At 36.3% G+C, this 22,159-nt stretch overlaps 4 protein-coding genes across 6 annotated transcripts in view; 1 reads left to right on the forward strand and 3 right to left on the reverse strand.

Moving 5' to 3' along the window:
* The window catches only part of LOC100643333 (unconventional myosin-IXb), a 90,649-nt gene extending 77,533 nt beyond the window's left edge, over positions 1-13,116 (reverse strand). The window contains exons 1-4 of the mRNA XM_048409595.1: positions 12,395-13,116; positions 12,177-12,306; positions 5,316-5,553; positions 4,558-5,203 (exon numbers count right to left, since the gene is read on the reverse strand). The gene's annotated coding sequence lies outside the window, so the exon portion shown is untranslated. The remainder of the gene's footprint in view (positions 1-4,557; positions 5,204-5,315; positions 5,554-12,176; positions 12,307-12,394) is intronic.
* Positions 13,117-13,197: 81 nt separating this feature from the next.
* Positions 13,198-14,136, forward strand: LOC100643208 (N-alpha-acetyltransferase 38-B, NatC auxiliary subunit). Its single transcript, XM_003398122.4, has 2 exons — positions 13,198-13,480; positions 13,756-14,136. The coding sequence occupies exons 1-2, from the start codon at positions 13,418-13,420 to the stop codon at positions 13,996-13,998; spliced, it is 306 nt and encodes a 101-aa protein (XP_003398170.1). The 5' UTR covers positions 13,198-13,417; the 3' UTR covers positions 13,999-14,136.
* On the reverse strand, positions 13,493-15,455 carry LOC100642966. Of its 2 annotated transcripts, XR_007225540.1 has the most exons (6): positions 15,137-15,455; positions 14,857-15,059; positions 14,634-14,757; positions 14,359-14,560; positions 14,176-14,286; positions 13,493-14,087 (listed from the first exon to the last, which is right to left on the reverse strand). XR_007225540.1 is itself a non-coding variant. In XM_048409618.1 (5 exons), exons 1-5 carry the CDS (start codon positions 15,188-15,190, stop codon positions 14,231-14,233), a joined length of 639 nt encoding a protein of 212 aa, XP_048265575.1. In that variant the 5' UTR covers positions 15,191-15,455; the 3' UTR covers positions 14,134-14,230. The 2 variants fall into 2 exon arrangements, 1 of the variants encoding a protein (XP_048265575.1); XM_048409618.1 differs by lacking the exon at positions 13,493-14,087 and having other exon boundaries at positions 14,134-14,286.
* A 443-nt stretch (positions 15,456-15,898) lies between these two features.
* On the reverse strand, positions 15,899-21,923 carry LOC100642850 (hypoxia up-regulated protein 1). 2 transcript variants are annotated; one of them, XM_048409596.1, is made up of 9 exons: positions 21,759-21,923; positions 21,124-21,261; positions 20,079-21,039; positions 19,715-19,977; positions 19,499-19,632; positions 19,232-19,425; positions 18,569-18,857; positions 18,051-18,480; positions 15,899-17,980 (listed from the first exon to the last, which is right to left on the reverse strand). In XM_048409596.1, exons 2-9 carry the CDS (start codon positions 21,259-21,261, stop codon positions 17,573-17,575), a joined length of 2,817 nt encoding a protein of 938 aa, XP_048265553.1. In that variant the 5' UTR covers positions 21,759-21,923; the 3' UTR covers positions 15,899-17,572. The 2 variants fall into 2 exon arrangements, with proteins under 2 accessions (XP_048265553.1, XP_003398167.3); XM_003398119.4 differs by having other exon boundaries at positions 19,187-19,425; positions 21,759-21,922.
* Positions 21,924-22,159: the final 236 nt, after the last annotated feature.

Consider the following 22,159-nt stretch of genomic DNA (forward strand, 5'->3'; position numbering starts at 1 on the left):
TTCCTTGAAAGGATTAGGAACGTGTCGACGATCCCGGTTTTTGCCACAACCGCTCGCGTAGTGTGGAAATATCACGCTGGAAAGAGGAACCATTTCGCGGTTATTCCCGACTATGAACTCGCCTGAGCCTGACGTAAAAGCTCGGCCGGCGGTGTACAGTTCCCCAGACGCGATAAAATTCATCAAAGTGGCCGAACCCGTTCTCTAACGAACACGTGGACGTTCAATATTTCCCTCGACATTGTTGCACGCGGTACGAATACGGTTGCTTTAAAGAAACGGGAGATTCCTCGAGACGTTTCTATTACAACATCTACCTTGTTACGTTCTTCCGCGTCGTGACCGTGTGTAATAAAACTATTCCGCACAATAAAACGGTACAGAAACAAAATTACAAGAGCAGGCCAGACCATTGAGGAAGACAGGACAATGTATTTCCTCTCAAAGCACAACATAAAATGCCTATGAATTCGCGAAAAAACTTACCCGCTACCGACTCTCGTAACTTCTAGCTATTCTCTTTCCGCGATTGATCGTAAACTACATAAATATCGTTAAAACACAGTAGACTCGATCGATACTAGAGCGAATTCCATAGGAAAAACAAGGGTGAAAGAAAAGGGGTAGGAAACTTAGGCAAGACACGTAACGAAGAGGAGAAGTGCGGCCGTTGCACAAGTTTTTGTATCCGTTCCCTTCGAGTATCGGCTTGTTTTTGCGGCAATCGACGAATTACACGATTCTATTAAAGATAGTAACAGTCACGGATACGATTCTCGTCTATCCACCTCTTTCTGTCTCTTTCCATGTTGCGTTCGCATCGATTCGTTTCCCCCGCGACTAACGCTGTTCGTGACCGTTCACCGCCAACCCATACGGGTTTCACGGTCATGAGGTCTTATCTTTCTTAAACGGTCCTTTCTCCTCCGCCTGCGCCGATGGAACTCCGTCACGCCGGCGGGTATCTAGTTTCGTACTACTTCGAGGCGTTTAGCCTTGATGGAGAAGCCGAGTAACCGAGATGATACGTAAAAGATAGAAGTGAATTGCAGACACGTCCAGGTGATTCCGGATGAATCGTTGCCCCATTGATGGATGCGGCTCGTTAATCAATAACGCATAGAACGCGTGAACAAGCAGAAAATTCTACCAGGAGGCGTACGAGGGAAGAACGCGTTAACGAGGATTACATTCGAACCGTGATCGCTGATATCGACTCGCTTCACAGTTTTTACCAAGACTTTACTCGCTTGTTCTTGGAAGTTTTAGAAACAAATTCATTCTGCATAAATTCTTTCTTCCGACTGCTAAGACCCAGATAGTGAAGGAAACTAGTAAGTGCTACTCGATTTTTATGGAAAGCTTTCCTTGTCTATCATCGAATTAATCGCAGATGGAAGGGAAGGTTTCTGATTAAACTCGCAGCTCGAACCGCTTAAGGAATCCCACGATACCGAAACGTTCTTAGAACTTGAATGCTGTTGAATTACTCGGCCGAGGATAGGATTGTTGCTACTACTTACTCGACAAGCAGTATCCTGCAAGTCACGTTACTCTTTCATCAACAGAATGGGGAAATACATAGAGAAATCCTTGAGACGAAGTAGTAAAACGACGAGGCCGTGTCAATCAAGAAGAGGTACTTGAAGCACGCGCCTTTTAAATCTTCGTTTCGCCTGCGACCAATTAAAAACTGTGATTCTAACTTGCGACCAGAGTGGATATAGAGATCTTCACGATATTCGTCTATGGAACTGTTGAGTAGCGGGAAATTGGTAAAAATAATATTCATAATATATTAAGGATGCTTTAACTTATTAATCGGGTCGTTCCTTAACCAGTGACTTTCTAATTATACAGAAACGACCGAATAAGTAAAGATTATATAATTATAAAGTGAAAAGTCAATAAAGAAGAATTATTTCTAAGAGAGATGATTCGACGATTTATGATTACATTTCTAAATAACTGGATCCTTCGCTCAAAGCTAAGAATCAAAGAGAACGAGTTGATTCATCTTTCTCGATGAACAACTTAGACGATCAAAGATTCTTGGCGAATTTCGTAAGAAATCATAGAGCGTTGAAGACAGCCAATAATAACCTCGACGAAACAAGAATCTTCCCCGCGAGGTGCTGGTTCGACTTCCACTTACATTTCTCGTAACCCAATACCGTCGCGTTCGATCTTATCCCCCATGTCCTTTAATTTCCTACGCAGCGTCATTACGTCGTCGATCGCGACGGAATTCCAGTCGATCGACAGAAATAAAACGAGGAAAAGAAAAGAGGACGAGGCAAAAGTAAAAGAAGAAGGGCAGGGGGAAGGTGAGAGATATCGAGAATGGAAAAACGCAGCGACACGGAAGGGATTCAAATGAACTGGAAATCGAGAAGGCGCGGTCTCGAATATTCTCGACGTTTCTCGAGGAACTGTCGATCCTCTCCGGCTGTCCCCGTTACTCGTCTAAGTTGCACGCGAACCAAGAAAATCTGGCGATAATTAATCGACCCTACTCCACGATACTCGCACCTCCCCGGAGGAGACGAGTGCTCGACGTCGGCTAATTGATCGCGATCCGCTGTTCTTTGATTGATCGCTTAATCGACCGGAGTGAAAAAAAAAAGGAGAGAGAAATGGGAGACCAACGGAGTGGAAAAAGTTGGAACACGCTAAAACCTCGATCGCAAAAGTCCTCGACGAGAGAAGGTGTACGCGACTATACATATACGTATGTACCCTACGTTCATCTCGAACGCGAATCTTTGTTTAGGAGTTCGATGAACGAGACTGCAGCTCCGAGAGGACTGCTGGTGCGTTGGAGTAAACGGGAATAATTATTCCAGCTTTTCGACGTCCCGGGTCATGTCGACAACGATTATTGACAAGCGTAATTTCCGTTATCGTTCGCCTATTAATTAGACCGCACTAGCGTGGTTTTCCCGTTTGTCGTTATTTGTCGGCAAATATGTTGAAGCGTGTCAACAAACGGTAATAACGTTCGGGATTGTTTCACAAATTCGAAATTAATGATAATTTCTTGAATGAAAGAATACATATATATTATAGCTACGCTGGAAATAACTCGATTTATCGAAGTTGATACAGAAATTTTCCAAGCACCCTAAAAGCACCGTTGTAGTTAGGAGTAGATTGAAAATGCCACCTGTCGAGTAGGGAGAGAGGGTGAAGATTAATTCGTTTAGGAAGTCAGGTGAACCGGAATCAAGGGTTCGCCTGACTTCCTAAGGGAGAGGAGAAATTTCGATGAAGGTTCGATCGATGCATTAAACCCGAGAACAAGAAGCTACCGGCGGCATAGCAATGCGATTTCGTGTTTCGAGTTATTACATTCAAACGACGTGAGACGATCGTTTCTGTACTGGCAAATTGTGCATGTACTAAAATCCAATTGCGTCGATGCACGACCGTAAAATATACATGGAATGGCTTCAAACGTTTCCTGTAACCCGTCCACGACCCCTAATTTTCCACAAGTATAATCTGTCTTTCTGTTAGAAAACCGAATATCCAGCCAGTCTCTACGATACCTCTTTCCTATCCTAAAATTGTTTAAAAGCTTGTATTTGGAGATGTATGATATGCTTTAGAATATAAAAATATATAAATCTTTTGGTTGGCGGTATTAAAAAATCTAACCAGAATGAACTCGCAAAGAGAATCAAAATTATTAACAAAATATTAAAGAAACCATCTTTTCTCAAAATGTTGGTTGGCAGACTTGTGCTATTTTAGAATTCATGTCTCTTTAGAATTGCCCTCTTCAATAAGTAAAAGTACGTTTTAAGGAGGATCACACTCGAAAGAGCGATCTTAAGATACATACTCGAGTCAAGATATGTTTGTACTGAAGATATAGGTACTAAAAGATACTCCTACGCGCATGGTTCGATCAAGACTAACGCAAGAGGAATGACAGAAAAGGGGACGAATCCGTGAAGTAGACTGATCCTCGCCGAGCAGTCTCGAGGCTTAGTGTCAACAATGATATGACGTGATATGCAAATGGAAGATCATTCGAAAGAGAACGATACGTGGTCACCTAATGAATATTTACTCGCGCTTGAAGACACCGAAGTACGGCTACGTATATCGAGGCAATCCGTACGACGATTAAACGTATAATTTTCGAATTAAAGTACCGATCAAATCGTTAAACAGTTGTCCCATGCAAATGGAAGGTATACACCAAGTAATGGTCGCTCTTTGATCGAACTACTTTTTACTCTTATCTTTACTTTTACTCTTTTGGTTCTACTTTTCTACATTCACTAGTAACCTCGTTTTCATCGAATTTTACAATAGAAGTTTATTATATAACAAATAAAATGGCTTTGAATGTTTTAAGGAAATCTTTAGCGCAAAATTAGAAGAAAAAATTACGTCGAGTAACGATGATTCTCTCATATTCTTCTCAAACATAACAGATTTTCTATTTTCTTTCTTCTAGAAGATAATGCAAGATACGCAGTACTCCAATATTTTAATAATGAATCTTTTCGTAATTTTTTAGATAGAAAAGATATTTAAACTCACCTCGGTTGTAACATCCAACAATTAATCCAACAAGTCGTCCAACTCGATTTCTATCAAACACTGACACAATCACGTCCCAAAGATCACCTCAATTGCCGGCATTGAAATCACCAACATCGTCGAACCCCCAGCTTCGAATGCCTGGGCACGTAAACCGAATACTCGGAGTATATGAAATAGCCACGCGTTAGCGACCGTTTAACACGGACAATTATGTTAACCAAGGAAGCGAGGTTAATCGTCGTTCCCCATTGTTTGCTAAAACAAAGCGTGGAAGATCGCGCGCGAGCCTCCTTTCTCGCGACGTTCCCTCTACCCTTTTTCGCTGGTTCCGGACCGTTAATCCATCACGGTTCACGGCGTCGACGAGAGAGAAAAGCATCCGTGACAAATCGAAGATGGTGCCAGCCGCGAAAGAAGTTGCATTAATTTAACACATGTTCCTCTAGGTCCGATTGCACGGTGACAAATACGGCACGACTTGACTGTGAAAAAGCCACGAACAGGAAGCAACCTCCCACGACGTAACCACGTGCTAATCCTCCAGTGAAAACCGGTGCTTCCAACTAATCTTCAAGATCTTGCAAACGGTATGACAGAAAGACTGATTAAAATCTCCAACAAGTATCTTCCGTCTTCGAACGATCTGCAGTTTAATTAATTTAACAAATTAAAGACGTTGTAAGATTTCCAATGTAGGAGAATACTCGTCTTTTACGGAAAGAAGAGTATGTGAAAGACTCGTTAATTAATTGTACCACGTGCTTCTTCGAGTTTCTGGTCCCCCGACGCTCTCGCCGTCAGGTGCACGTCCCGGTGTCAAGGTAACCACGTGCAAACGAGACGGCAGGACCGCTGTCGCCTCGAATTACACCGACTTCACTCCACTTTCCTGACTCCCATTCCACCAGCTCCTCGATGTTTTAATTCAGTACCACTGACCACCTTTTTAAATAACACTGTTTGACAGTCTCACCACGTCGAAGATATCGATCTCTGAAACACAAACTTTTCGCGTTAATCGAAAACGAAAGATTCACGGATTCATCCTCGAACCTCTAATCGGTAGACGTAAACGATCATCGACGACACGATCAAACGAACTCGGCACGTTTCTTTTATCCTTATACGAAGTTTCACTCGTGATCGAACACAGACTAATTTTTTGATCAGATCCACTGGAACTTGCCGATTTCGTTTAGGAACGCACGGATCAAACGAATGCCACCTAAGTTCCGGAAGAGACGTGTGCACGTACCGGCGCGTTACTTCATCGAGTTGGAAGAATAGCAAAAGAGGTGGAGTGGACGTGGTGTTCACCAGCGAGTGGTGGTGAAGCGATGCTGGCCGCGGCGATGCCGCTGGGTGGTGGTGGTGGTGGTGGTGGTGGATAAGAAGAAGAAGAAGGAAACACAAGAGGAGGTGTGCTTGGCGCGATCTAGCCGAGAGTGGTACCAGCGGCCACTGAAGAAGAAGTGGCGTGTGCGGATCGCACGGCCGGGTGAAACGAAGACAGCGGCCTCGAAATGGTAAGAGACAGAGAGCAGAGAGGCCGAAAGAGAAGTAGACGGGAGTAGGAGGGATGGGAAAGGAAGAGGAAAGAGAGGGAGAGAAGAACGAGAAGAGGGAGGAAGGAGTAAGATCCTCGGGAGAGCGTCCTTCTTGGTAGAAAGGGAGGACGAGGAATGGTCCGTCAAATGGTATCCCTGCGTACCGAAACCGTTGCCCACCTGAAAATCCTGGCTTCCTTCTTCCTTCTTCTTTTTTGCCATAGCTAATTGTACGGACGTGACATCGTGCTTATGGCGTGGAGCGCGTTCGAGGACGCGTTTCGAGAGATATCGGATCGTGTCGAATGGGCAAGAACGAAGAAGAGATAAATTTCTGTGTAGAAGAAGAAAGATTGGTAAGATATCCTTAATAGAAACTGGTTCTGAGTCGACATTGCAATCGATAATTGAGTATGTACAAAAAGCATATTGAAAAAGAAAATAATAAAAAAAAAGATAGATATGAGAGTTTTAAAAGAAAAAGCGTACGAATAAAAGTGGTAAATACTTGCGAAAGGAGGAGAGGAAAAAGCACTGGAACGGCAAATATTTGTGGTAGGGAACTGGCGAAACTTACGACGAAACGATACCGGGGACAGTCACGAGTCGCATTCTCGTATAATTGTTAAGTACGAAAGCATCCGGGACATCCTCAGGACGAAAGGCAGAGAGTAGACTGCAGAAATCACGTATAACGAACAAGATATTCCAAGATTTTCTACTTTTCGACGTCTGCGAAGAAGCAGTTGGCAAGCGGTGTGCGCTCGCTTAATTTGCAGATGTGCTCGTCGTCGACGACAACCACGGCTACTCTTCCCTTACGTTTCTGTCTCGAGCGACCTGCATATGTGCACCCATACACAACACTTCCACCAACTTTATCGCTCTCGAATTCTCGGAGAAATTGTTTCTCGTCTACGTACAACTTTATCGACCATTTTTTACCATTTAAAAGACGTTGGAAAATATGTTAATTGCGGTATATAGATCATTAATCAGTAGCCAAAGGTGATAACCGACAAAGATGGTAATTCTTCGAACCCAAAATTTCGATACTTTCTCTTCAACTGAAGCGGTATCCAACATTAGAGGTAATCATACAGGTTTAATGGCCTTTGATTAAAGACAAGCTAATAAATCGCCCAGCCTCTAATGATACCTCTTCTACACCCGACGACAACCAAATCCTACATCTATCTAGTCGCTCTTCCTGCCTGTCCGTCTTCGCCGGTATGTACATCCGCGCGGCAGGCACAATATCCAGCAGGTTCTCGCGATCGTTCTTTCCACGTCGTGTAAAAGCACAGGTACGCCTCGTAACAACGTCGTGGTACAACGATAGAAGAGACAGAACCCACGACAGGATATCACGTGTCTCTAGTGCGCGTCCTTTAAGTTCATGGATCCGCGGCCGTCCACGATGCGCTTTTCACGGTCTTCTGATACATTGCTACCGTTTCGAGGAGGGTCCCTGTGCATCCTCCAGCCGTACAGACTGCCCCTCACCGAAGGCCTTGTATTATGGTAAACGAGACATCGGAGCCAGAGGCTGCCAGTCACCGGTACTCCTTCCACTTCCCTTCGATTCTCTCCTTTCCTCGTTTGTCTACTCGCAGTTGTCTTCCCCACGTTGTCTCTTCCTGCTTGCTCCCGTTACTGCCTCCCCGATGTCTTCTGTTACAATCCTCCGTGTCTCGCTGCTCGAACTCCAACCGCCGAACCGTCTTCTTCGAAGTCTTAATAATCTTAATGAATTTGAGAAATTCGGGCAGTGATCTCGAAGATAAGTATGTACTTGGACGGATCTTCCTCTCTGGTTATGTTAAAATTTCTAAAGAACTCCGAGAAAGGATCGTAGATACGATGACTGAATCACGCGACTAAAACGTGAACAAAAAGAAAACGCGTTAAATCTCGTTATATCGCTCGTTTTATTCTCCTCTGCGCCATGAGATTACATCCGATCTTACATTCAGTTTTAGTTTCTGACTTCTAAATGCGACGTTTGAACTCTGTGATTCTGTATTCTCTGGACGAATCGAGTCCATCGCTACTCCTCAAGCTTTATGCCTCAATTTCCGTCTCTGTCCCTCGTTTAATCTCGTCCCCTTGATCGTCCTCTTTACCCTCGCTCCCTTTCGTTCCATGGCTCCTTCTTTTTGTCTTCCGCGTGCTCTGTCTCTGCTCCCTGTCCACCTTCGCTCTTGTATTCTTCCTCTTCGACTTCGATGCTCATAAGGGGAAGGGGGAGGATCGTTGCGTCCGCCTCGCTTCTGTCGCGCGACGATGCATCACGGAGCCCTCTAATGAAAGCCTTTTCTCCGACTGCCAATTAACCCCCACGCGACACCGGCCAAACGGAAGAAAATAGCGGACCGACGCGACGCGTGCACCTATACAATCGATCGCTTCTGCCGCGCCACCGTGTTTAATTGTACGTCGTACATCGTTTCCCGATGTTTTCTGTCCCTCTGATCTCCCTTTAAAACATATTCAAAGATCATGAGCCGAGAATAAACGGAGGAATCCATATGAACAAACTTCTCTTCCATATTTAACCCCGTGATTCGCGTTCTTCACGTACTTTAAATCTTATAAATGTATCTTGAATATATTTTAAGACTACGGAACGATGTATAAGTAATAAATGTAGGTAGATAAATAGATTTCATCAAACTGATTTAAATAACTCGCTGCGTTTAATGGGACTTGTATCCAGACCGATTAAACGAGGATTTAAAAAATCAAATAACCAGAATGTACACACGTGCTTAACAACAAAGTACTTAACAGTACACGTTCCCTCCGCATGATTCTCCAAGAATTACAACTTACGATTATTCACCGTCTTTCTGATATCTGATAAAAAAGAACAACGAAGGAAGCAGCGTGACGCGATCGTAAGCCTGCTTGTAATACTTTCACGAGAGCGCGAAAATTACGCTAACACCGGCTAGAAGCCAGCGGCGGAACACGTTCCATCGATGTATGTACGTACATCGTAACATTACCTTCATCAGATAAACGAAATTCTTCGTCGAGAAATAAATAAAAAGAGAAAAAGAAGAACGGAAGAAAGAAAACGGCGGAGAGGAGAATCTTAACACGAATGTGAAAAATCAGAGGGCAGAAATTCATCTTTCGCGAGACGTCTAACACCCGGGACACTAATCCGACGATAAATACGCTCAGTCACGGGTTAAGGGAAGCGGGTACGTGATTGACAAGTCAAACGAGTTTCGCGCGATCCACCGGCCACGATCGATCATCGCGACTATCCGTGCAGATCTCTCGATCGTCTGCAGAAAAAATCCACGCGACGCCTTCTCTTCTACCCCGTGTCTGCTCGACTAACCCCCACCGTCCATGTGGGACGTTGCAACGTGTAACAAATAACGTTAACGATGCGAATCGCAGACTAAGATCACACGCCGCCGCCGATTATTAATTGTTTTCATTTGTCAAACGGAACTTCACCCGAAATTACTGCCTTGAGATTCGATAAATCCACGATTATCAGATATAAATATAGACATAAAGGTGAAAAGATGTGAATATTGAATCGATTATTCGAAATCGGAGGAATGACGAGGCGCTAGGTAAAAAAGTAAAAAAGAACTGTGGGAAAAGAACGAGAGAGAGTGAGAAAAAGATGCGTAGAGCGCTAATTAACAGAAGGGGGAAAAATAATTGTCCCTTGGTTCGTCGATATCTCTCTACTTGCTAAGAATAATTACACTCGACAAGGGACCCGAGTTTGTGTCGCGTGTATGAATAAAAGAGGACGGCCAACAAGGTGCCGGGAGACCGTTTAACTTTGTGTTTGGGACCGCCTACCCGACGCCCAGCCTTAGGGGACACGATTGCGCCTCGCCACTTTCTAATTTACCATCGAGTTTCGCCAGCTGACAACGCGCAATTTCTCCATGCAACACATCGACCCTGTGCAGTCTCGGAACTTGACAATTTTCAAGCTGGGAAGCTTCATTTGGTTTCGCCCCTTAATAAGAAATTTTCGAAGAAAATATCTTTTTATCCTTGCTAAGTACTGTTACGCTTAAGATTTCCTCCATTCAACAGTTCTTAAAATCTTCTCTGCCTTCTAAACTTCAAACTATGTCCCTCGAGATTCATCAAGGACTGCTCTCTCTCTCTCTCTCTCTCTCTCTCTCTTTCTTTCTTTCTCTCTCTCTCTCTCTCTCTCTCTCTCTCTCTGAAAATAATTGGTCTGAACAGAAAATCTGATGATTATCTATGTAAAGATAAATTTAAGGATAAATAAAGAAATGCAATAGAAATGAAATGAATGTATCTCTGACTTCTTTGATTTGACGAATAGAATTGTCATGGTCCTGCCGAAGAAGAACGTCGCGTTGAAGTTCGACAAAGTACGAGGAACACCCGTTATATAAATCTGGTCACTGGATCGGCTTAAACGCTCCTCGGGGCGAACTTTTACGAGACACGCATTCGTTATCCATTAGGGTAAGTATAGCACGTGTGGTGGGTTCTGGCCGGTGTTACCAGAGCCGAGTATACGATATTCATGCTCTCGCAAGCCATTCCGGCTGGCGCGTGTAAACGGCGGGCATAATTGAATTATCATTCGAACCGCATGAAAGACAGCTAAAGCCCAGCCCCGGTAATGAGCGAAATAAGCGTAACGCCCGCTCGGCAACGCGGTTTCAAAATAACCCCGGTATATTTAGGCAACAATGGGCCCCGATAAAAGCTGCTACGATAATTCCCCATGGCCTCAACCACACTCCCACTTTTCGCCGAATTATCAACGCTCGACGACGAAACAGCATTACTGAAATCAATATATAATTAATTCTAATACACGGCTAAGGCGAACCAAACATCCAATCCTTTTGTTTTCTTTATATTGATGTCGATTTCGATACTCTTGAATATTCTACATAGTCGATAATTATCATTAGATCCACGAAAAAAAGAAAGAAAAACTTTATATACAAGTAGGTACTATATGTTCCTAAATTTTACAAGTTCTCAGAAAATACATCACGCAAATAATTGAAATAGTTTCTGTTTTTATCTGTCTCGATGGGTATGTAATATTCAGATAAGCCAATTCCCATGGTATTTTATTAATGGAAGTTTAATTGCACGTGGTGATGCTAATTAATAATCCTCTCCTCGACCTCCAATAAATCAAGTCAATTTTCAGTTTGATTAATTTCACCAGCCGCCGTCCAAGTTAATTTCTTGAAAATAATCGGTATAACATTTAATTAAGAGTTTCACACAAATGTAGCGTAACGATCGAGAATTCCATGCGCTGAAGCTCGTTCGAAGAGTACCGTAGAATACTTGTTTGTTTACTACAGCGATAAATAACCTGTTTAAAAAAGCAACAATTTATGAAAAGTATCACGTTATGAATCTTAGGTTATGTGAAACTTCTAAGGAATATGAAGCAAAATAGGTACGTTGAAAATCATTCTCATCGTACAAGAACAAAGTTCAAATCAAATAATAAAAAGTTACTTTTTCATATGAGAGGAATGAACGTAGTTTCTCTCAGCTAAAAAAATTCCTAAACCCCTCTTGGTAACCTCTTCTCACAGATGTTTGAATCAAGATTACAACATTCTTGCTTTTTCTCGTTCCCCGGGTGAAGATTAAAATCTGGACCGGCAAGAGCAGTTGGACCACCGCCATTTTTTTTACCGTGTAACATTATACCGCGGGTCATTTCCATTCAACGAACACATGGCACACGAAACTTGCGAGAGAAACACTTATATATACATACATACGTGTAAAAAGAACATATCGAGTAAGAAAGAACAGAACCGCTATCAAACGATCAGGAAATTCTGAAAATTTTAACGTGTTGACACAGACCAACTTCGTTTCCGCTATATTTTTTTTTTCTTTTGACAAATAAATCATTTGAAAAATAATTATTGCCTCAGGAAATTAATAGGAATTATTTTCCTTTGATTTAAAAAACTGTTCATATCGTATGTACCCTTCTATGACACAGAAAAAGAACTAAACTTACTTTAACTGTATCGTATATTAAAGCTACAAATTACGTACAAATTGCCGCAACACGTTGTCCGCATATTTCATCTGACGACACGGAAATCAAGAGGACGTTTAACCGTTCGTTACACCGACGCATGTAACCTGCTCCAGCATTTAAACGAGGATGTTACAAACACTGCTCCTAAATAACATACACGAGAACTAGTAATACTTAATGGAACAAAATCAAATCAAAGAAGTAAATTTTATAACTATAAAATTATACATACCTAATCCATTTCGTCCAAATAAAATTCCAACTCTTGTTGTTGCAAGTATGATACGCCATTTGATGTATACAACTATTTATTGACATCACAGGTCAACTAACTAGAAATAACACACAGTATTTGTTTCATAGAATATTATATTTATATTTGATAGTGACATTATATATAATCATATATAATTATAAGTTATATTTCACCATTCCAAATAAAAGTTATAAACTAATAAGGAACATCGGTTCTCACATACTTTGTTTTTGTAAATGCAAAAAGAGCATGTCAGATGGCGTCATTTGAAACAATACCGCGCGCATTTTTAATTAAACAATACTGGAGAATAGAAATGACTCCCTTTCGTTATTACGACTCCAAATTTATAGTTTTAAATTATTAAATAAAATTAACTTATTCTGTTTAATTTATGGCTTACTAAGATATTTCTCTGTATTTATAAAAAACATCCTTTACAAAATTATTACTGTTCTAAAAATGACTATAATTTCAATGCATATTGTAATCTTCGATTAAACGGAGGTGTTATCGCCATCTATGTGTACTCGTTTCAGTATTAAAGGAAGTAAACTGTTTGTTGAAAAAGTTTATAAAAATCATTATTCATATATGAAAGTATAAAATGACTAATATTGTTCGAAAATAAAACATAGTTAGTAAGGAAATTGATTAAAACCTGATTAAGTTTTGCAAAATTTATCGACTGAGAGCAGACAAGACATAGATGATAATAACAAAATGGTAAGAGGGCTGTAGAGACGCTGAAATGTGTGAGACAAAAATCTATTGGGTGTCATATCTATCCTACACTTCGTTTGTGATTTAATGTGGACTGTTTACATTGTGAATATCTGAAGAATTTGAGCTTTATGTCCCCGAAATTTATAGAAATATAAGAACATCAGGAAAGAGATTTTATTTTTTTTTAGTAGTTTTGTAAGAGGTGTATACATTGACAAATTGAATTAATATCCTTCTACTTGAAGTAATACTTAAACAAACAAGAAAATAAACATGAAAGAAGGGCATAACGTGTCTAATATAACAAATGATGATTATATTCACGAAAATGGAGAGGTAACTTCGTAATTGCATATTTTATATATTATATTTATTATATTTTAGAATAAAATCATTATTATCATAAATAGCTTTGCAGTATAGGTTACAAGCGTGTCTTGTTTAAGAGGTTACATTTGTGTTTATTTAAAAAGTATTTAACTTTCCATGTCTGAGAGTAATATCTCATTGTTTAACAATGTTTCTACTGTTGTATATAATTATCATATTAATAGTAACATATATATGCTGTGAATTAAGTTAGTATGAGTTTATTTATGCACTTATAATAGGCTGTTAATACAGAGGAATCTCCAGCAAAGCAAAAATTACGTGGATGGCTAAATCGAAACTTAAGAATAAAAATGACAGATGGGCGTATTTTAATAGGTGCATTCTTATGTACTGACCGTGATGCCAATGTGATTTTAGGATCATGTTCAGAATTTTTATCAGAGGATCACACAGAAGCAAGAACTCTTGGTTTAGTAATGATACCTGGTAGACATATTGTAACAATACATCTTGATGCTTGATGAGCAATTGTTTTGTTTAAAACTAGCTATACAAAATTTATTGTCCTCTATTTTTTCGGATTATATAGAATTTTATTATTTCTGTATTTCTAAAAATATACTCAATAATGTGAATAAGATTACTAAAGAAGAAAGTAAGATGTGTATATAATTTATTTTCAACATGTTGCTACTTACTGTACAAAAACTTAAACATAAACTATAAACTGTAAACAAAAAATATTTTATCAGACTAGATGAATTCATTTGGTTTCTCTTTATCTGTGGATTCATTATTTATTTTACTGACTGTAAAGAAAATATAATAAAATTAAAAAGAATCAATTTATTTAATAGTAGCATTAATTTCATTATACTTACAATTTTTTATACATTCTTTTTGTACACCACAGTATTCTTGTTCAAGTATCATAATATGATTAACTTCTTCCTTTATAATCCTCAATGCATCATCTATTCTCTGAGTAAGAGTGAAAGACAAATTATCCAATCCTGACAAGTAACTTAATTCTGAAGCAGCTACTGCCATTTTATGAACATATTCAATATATCCTGTTAACTTCTACAAAAACATATTAAGAATATTTTTTAATAAATATAATATCCCTATATAAATTTATTTTATCTTTTCTTACAGTTAAGATTTCTTTTTTACTTTGTACTTGTGACCTCAGTTCAACTATCATGTCCCAATGTGAATCACTAACATTAAACTCTAAGGTTTCCCTTGAAAGGGTAATTAATTCATGTAACAATTCCCTGTAAAATATTTTTATGTTATTTTGATATAACAGAAAGATTTATCACACTTCAGTAAAGTTACTTAATCCTTTTTATTTTACATAAATATTTACTTACTTATATTCTTTACTTGTTTTCATTATTGCTGTATATGTAACAGTTAATGATTGAGTTGCACTGTTAACAGCATCTATAGTTGATTGTTGTATCATATATTCAGGAGTTAATTTTTTTATATCAACAGGTTCAAATTGTAATTTATCATTTTCTGTGGGTTTATTAGTTTCTGGTTGGTTTACAAATGTAAAGCTAGTAGCATACTGCGTAATAAAAAGAAGTATTAACAAAAATAAGATATAAGAAAATTAGAATGTTTTTAACCAATTCAGGATTTTACCATAACAGGACTAGCTCTTTTCAATAATACACGCAGAAGTTGACGCAACGACATGATATTAATAAATAAATGTTCCTTTTCATAAAGTCATTAAAGTCAGGGTTAAGATACGTGATTGTTTTGAATAACACCAACCAAATAATTAATACGTCATGAAAAATGAATTTTTGATTCACATATTTAGAATTGTAACATACATATTTTATTTGCATAAAAATTCGTCAAAAGATAGACGTTAGTACTAAAGCAACTTGTATTTATTTCCGAACTACATGTAATATTTTCTCGCGACTGTGGGACGATCTAGCGACATGACACTAAATCAAATATAATCACAGCTTTCAAATTTTAAGGATATTATGCGGAAAGGATCTTAATATATACTTCTTAAAAGAGTGGAAATACAACAATTAAGTACGATATTTCATAGCCTTTTATTATAATTGCCGTAAATAATAAATAATATAAGGCTTATTACATTTTATGTATCATACAGTAATTATTAAAATACACAAAATATCTTAAATTTTATAAGATTTAAAATATTGAAATCTTTTATAATGCACTAAGAAATAAGAAAAATTATGAATCACACATTAATAATACTAGTTGCCATAATATATAAAAATAAATAAACAATTATAATTTATTTTATTCGACATATGATTGTAGGAAGACTTTGTGTATCTATATTTTCTTACAATTATCAAATTTGACGATGTATTAACTGAAAGTAATATTAATTTTGCCCTCCTTTGGTAATACCTTATAGACTCCTTTATTCGCCCAAAATAATAAATAATATAATTTATAAATTTAAATTACAATTAGATTCATTTGGAATGGTTCTAATCAATTTGCAACAAATTCATAAAAAAACAAGTTATTTTACACACAAATTGCAACTCCCTTTAAACAAATAATATTGTTAGATGTAGTTTTACCTCGCTTAGTTTAATTGGCGTTATAACAAACTGCATACGTTTGATTATAACAAAATAAAATATATAGTTGCACTATAAAAGGAATTATACTATAGATATAGTGTGGCACGTATAAGGTGCTGTAAGGTTAGGCGTTTTGTAACGAGGATTAATAATCAGGAATGTAAAAAAAAATGAGTAAAAAAGAATTGAATTTTTTTTAGTAAAGATGTTGTCCCATATGTATGTATATGTAATTATAATGCTTGTTGTAGATGCTTGTAGAAAATCAGTTTTAAGCTACAGCATAGAGCATATCTAAGAATATAGTATCAAGTATCACAATTAAATATATTCACATAGACGAAATCCGACCAAATATGTAAAGCGATGTCATTTGTAAATAATGACTTCATACTGGTAATTTATTCGTTTAGTAAGTGTAATGCTCTTTGATAATGATCATTTAAAACTATTATTATTCAAACCTGTTACTACTTGGCACTTAAGAAAACAAATTCATTTATGATTTTTTATATGATGGTCGGCTATCTTTTTTTATAGTTTTGAAACGAATTACATGTTCCATATTTAGTCTTATACAAATATACGAAATTAACTAAAATGACATTTAGTATTCACATTCGCAAAATAATTCATTCAGCCACAATAACACATAATTTTTCGTATCTGATTTTAGTTTTTAAATGCACTCGTAAATCTGTTCTAACATAACAAATTATCTGACTAAATTTCATTATATGCAAGGTGATGGATCCCCATAAACAGGATATCGTTCATTAGATAGAGCATCGATAGAAAAATCTAACAAAACTAGTGGTTTTGCGCGGAAACCGCAGGAAATTTGAAAAAATACACCATTTCGGGGTTGAATTTGTTGAAAACCTACTTTTTCTCTGATTTCAATTATTTTGAAATATGTTGTAAAATTCAATATTTTGAACTTTTCCTATACTTACAACCGACGGTCGGTCTTAGTTTTGAAGTTATATGCAAAAATATTTCACCGCCTTAGTTTTCAATGTGGATTGGATCAGTAATAATATTAATCCAGCATTGTTTATATTAATATCGTTAAGGGGACTAATAATAGTACTAATTCAACCCAACTTGAGAACTAAGGGGAAGCGGTGGGATATTTTTACGTATAACTCAAAAACTAAGACCAATTGCTGATTACATGTGTAGAAAAAAGCTATTCAAAATGTTGAACTTTACGACATATTCCAAAATCATCGAAATCAAAGAGAAAGTAACTTTTCAACAAGTTCCCCGAAATGATGCATTTTTTTTAATTTTCTGCAGTTTCCGTACAAAATCACTACTAAAGTGTTATTACAATTTCTCTATCGATGTTCTATCTAATGAGTGACATCTTCCTTGCATGGATCCACCAGCTTGCATATAATAAAATCTAGTCAATTATGTAACGTATTAACCGAGATGCGATCGGCCAATAATAAGAATCACACACTTTAAAATAAATCCTTTTTTAAAGTTCTTGATGTATTCCTTCTTGAGTATTTTCATGAATCATCTCAGGTTCGTTATCCTTTGATGAATCTGTTGGTTCTTCTGGATGTAATGATTTTTCATTTTGCACTTTTCTGTTTTCAGACGCATCTTCGCTCTGAAAATTTTCCGTTTCAGAATCAGCTGTTGATTTAAGAACAGGTTCAGATTCCGGTCCTTCTTTCGTATTTGTTGCATTCTCATTTGTGCTCTCTGTATGATTTGTAGCAGATTCTTGCTTTGGTCTCCATATTTTTGCCTTATTTATGAGATATTTCACTTCTCTATCAAGCAATGCCATTTTATTTGCAATATCACGAACTTTATATTTCACTGTTTCGTATAAAGCTGTCTCAGCAAACGATTTGATAATTGTATCATAGTATTCCTATAAATGGAAATAATTATACGATCAATTATTCAATAAATTTATAACAAGATATAATTAAATAATTTACCTGAGTTTCATTAATTACTTTCTCTAATGTTTCTATCTCAACTTGAGTAAAGATTTCACTTGATAAACTTAAATTGCGCATATTATTTAAAAACGTTGTACTTCCATTTAACATAGAAGTCATGCCTTTTAGTACTTCTGGGCGTTCTCTATGTTCATATACGCGTTCATATACATCATTAGTAAGTTTCTGGAGTTGTGACAATTTTTCCTCATATATTTCAGCAGTTACACTGAATCCATCTTCATATAGCCACTCAGAAATCTCAGAACATGCTTTAAGTATGTTTTCTGCTTCTTGAGAAGTAGCAGCAGCTGCATATTCTTCAGATTCTAATTTTTGTTGAGCATCAATTATAAATGTTTCCAAATTATTTAAAGCTGTTTCACGTTTTGTTTTCTCGAAATCATACACGTCTAAACGATGCAATCTAAAATAGCCATATATGGTATTCAAGTTAAATTATATACAATAAATATTTTACATGAAATTATTATCTAATTGGCTATTATACTTACTTCTCTCGAGATTCAACAAGTTTGTCTCCAGAAAGTATCTGTGATCCTAACTTGATTTCATCTGCTTTGATAGGTTCTTTAATCGTTATAATCGTGGGCTTTTTTTCTTTCTCTTTTTCTACTTTCTCAGTTTTATTTACTGTTTTATCCTCAGCAACTGTACTCTCATTTTTCTTTTTTGTTTTATCTTCTGGCTCTTTTTTTAGATCAGAGTATTCAGGTTCCTCATGAACTGGCTTTGTATCTTCTTTTAATGATTCCTCTGTTTTTCCATCTTTGTCTTCTGACCCTACATTTTTTAATTATACATATTTATCGCAATACTTCATTCACATTGACGAGAAAGTTATGTCAAATGTAATTACACTTCTTTTCAATAATCTTGTAAAGTTACAATACATTTGACAATTTACACTTATTTTTAAAGTGTACTTTGACTTTCTTCCACATCATCTAATATTTCATAAATGCTTGCAAAAAATAGTTCTATATTTTTAAAAAATCTTCCTAATGATTTTCTTAATTACAATTCTTTACTACAAACATTTATCAAAAGGAAAAGAACAAACAAAAGGAAAAAAAAATTATAACATCTTTTGCAATGCATTTTAAACAAACCTGCAAATAGTTTACTAATAGTTGAGCCAAGTATTGAAAAAGTACCCTCTTCTTCATCTGGAGCTGAACTTGATTTTTCTGATACTAATTCTACATTCACCAAATTAAGTATGCCACTTTCATCCATGGCAAAATGTGCTTTAATCCCTTTACTTTCTGCTCCATCTTTAGCATGTTTATCTAGTGCTTCATTTATACCAGATAAAGTTATAGTAGACAAATTGAAATTACCAATAACACTAAAATTAAAAGATTATAGTAATAAATATAACTATTAATATACTTTAAAGAAGAAATATTAAATATACATACGCTATTTCATTAGGTGATAAGTAATCTAATTCAGCATAATTGATATGAAATTGGAAATTTTCTGTGTATTTATTAAATGTGATAATTTTCTTCTGTGGATAAGGATTCATTTTGCTAAATAATGATTTTTTTACCTAAAAGAACCATATACATTTAAATAATATACCTACCTTTAACAAAAATTAAAAGATAATAATGTATAATGTGGAAGCTTACTTGTTTCACTCTATTATCAACTGTTCTATCAAAGACAATATGTATAGGAAACAGTACAGCATCTTTAGTAACAAATTTCTTTACTTTAAACCCTTTACTAAGATCTGCAGCTTTATATACTGCACCTAATGCAGCTGCCTCATCTGTGTTGATGTTTTTAGACAATTCAACTGTTAGATACTGACTTAGATGCTCTTGTATTTTTGGCATTCTGGTCGCAGCTCCCACTAATACAACTTGAGATATAACATCCATTGTTAAACCTATAAGATTTACATTAATTTATGATAATATAATAAACATATTTTAACTTAATTTATTTCAATATACCTGGCGTCTTATTTATTAATGTATTTCAATATACCTGATGTTTTTAAAGCAATCTTAATAGGATTTGCTACTCGCTCAAATAAATCAGCACAAAGTTCTTCTAGTTTGTCTCTGGTAACTTGCAATCTAAAGTCGTGTTCCTCTATTAATCCTTCAATTTGAGCAAAATGATCAGTATTTGCACTTAATACATTCTTAACACGGCCAGCTTCCTTAAAAAGTTTTGCCATTGCTCTTGAATTGCTAAATACAGAGCTTGTTGTTTTGTTTAGAGCATCAAATTCTTTTGCCAAATGGTGTTGTAATCTAATTTGCACCTCTAGCCCTCCCAAAATACGATCATAACCCACACCCAAAATAGTAACATGTGGATTAGTTTCAACAAATCCTTTTTCCTTTGTTTTCACATTCTGATAACTGACAATTGTTGCAGTTGTACTACTAGCTCCCATGTCATAGAACATTACATAATGTGCAGTGTCATTTATCTCTTTACTACGGAAAATTCCATAATTTAACGCAACTGCAGTATAATCATTAATAAGCTGCAAAACTTTGATTCCTGCAAGATCAGCTGCTTGCATAAGGGCTCTTCTTTCAATTTGATTAAAGAACCCTGGAACAGTTATTACTGCTTCAGTGATCTTTTGACCAGCTGAATTTTCTGCAAATTCTTTTCCTTTATGCAAAATTTGTGCAAGCAATTCTTCTGGGGTATATGTGGTATTTTCATCCAGTCTAAATGCAATTGTTTTACGCTCATCATCAGATATAATATGATAATATGGAAATCTTTTCTTATAAAGCTCTACCATAGGATTATCTATACTTTTTCCTAAAAGATCTAGAATATAAGAAAAACTGTTTTGAGGTGATCTGATTCCCACTACTTGGGCATCTTCTCCAAAACTTCTTTCTCCATTTCTAAATGCAATTGTAACTGGTGTCTTCCTTTTTGACTCCTTATTTAAAGCTATTTCCATAGGAACACCAGGCTAGGTAAATCATTAATTAATAATATTAATGAAACTTGTAAATAACAAAATTTATTGAAAGTTCAATAATATGGATTTACTTACTGAAACAATAGCAACTTTCATTGACTCGCTACCCATATCAATGCTCATAACCGCAACCCCATTACTATAGTCAATAAAAGATACAATAGTAATCAATAGCAACCAAATAATAAACATATTTAGTTTATCTGGTTTCATCTATAATTTAAAACAGATAAGAATACATATATAAATCGTTATATTGCTATATACATAAATTCACAATCTGTGGTACATTTAAATGTAATTTATAAAAAAATATTTATTACATGTGTTAATTTACTAAACATTGTTAGCTAATTATTTCACATTTAAGAGGATTTTAAACAGAAAAATATAGAAGCTAAATTAATTTATTTAATAAAAGAATTATATAAAGACAAATCATAGCATTCAATAGCACAATATTTGAAAGATGACTTAAGTTACATATTGCAATAAGAACACGAAATTGTGCTATATATTTTATAACTAGAAATAAATATCTATGAAACAATACACAAGAAATTTGTCTAAAAACTGATGTTCATTCTTAAAAGACACTTTTAACCGTACAAAAGATAGTACTTCTAATTGCACGAGGATTTTCATAAGATTGTCAAACTTGGTTATGCTATCCAGAAAACTGAGAAATAATTTCAAACAGCATTACTCACTTTTTCTTTTTATTCTAAAAACGTTAGTCTGCCGACAAAAGTACTACAATCCTTAAACCATTGGACATAGGTCTGCGTACGTTTTAAGTTGTTTAAAACAAGAAAAACAACGTACACCTCGTACTGTTTCGTCAAACTGAACAAGAACCATGTGTTTGTGTGGCACAACGGGATTGGTAAAATAAGATGGAAGAAAACGTTCATATTGGTCCGCGTTGGCAAATCAAAACCAATAACCTGTTATTCCTTCCCCACTGTTATAATAAAACTATGTAATTTCAAAAAACCTCGTGTAAAAAAATTTGTCATTGTTTTTAATTTGTTTATTTGCAATTGGTTTTTTAATTGTAGTTATAATGAGAAAAATAAAAGGGGATGATGAATAAAAAATTACCTTAAAC

The sequence above is a fragment of the Bombus terrestris genome, chromosome 10 (assembly GCF_910591885.1).
Source record: "Bombus terrestris chromosome 10, iyBomTerr1.2, whole genome shotgun sequence".
NCBI classification, from domain to species: Eukaryota; Metazoa; Arthropoda; class Insecta; order Hymenoptera; family Apidae; genus Bombus; species Bombus terrestris.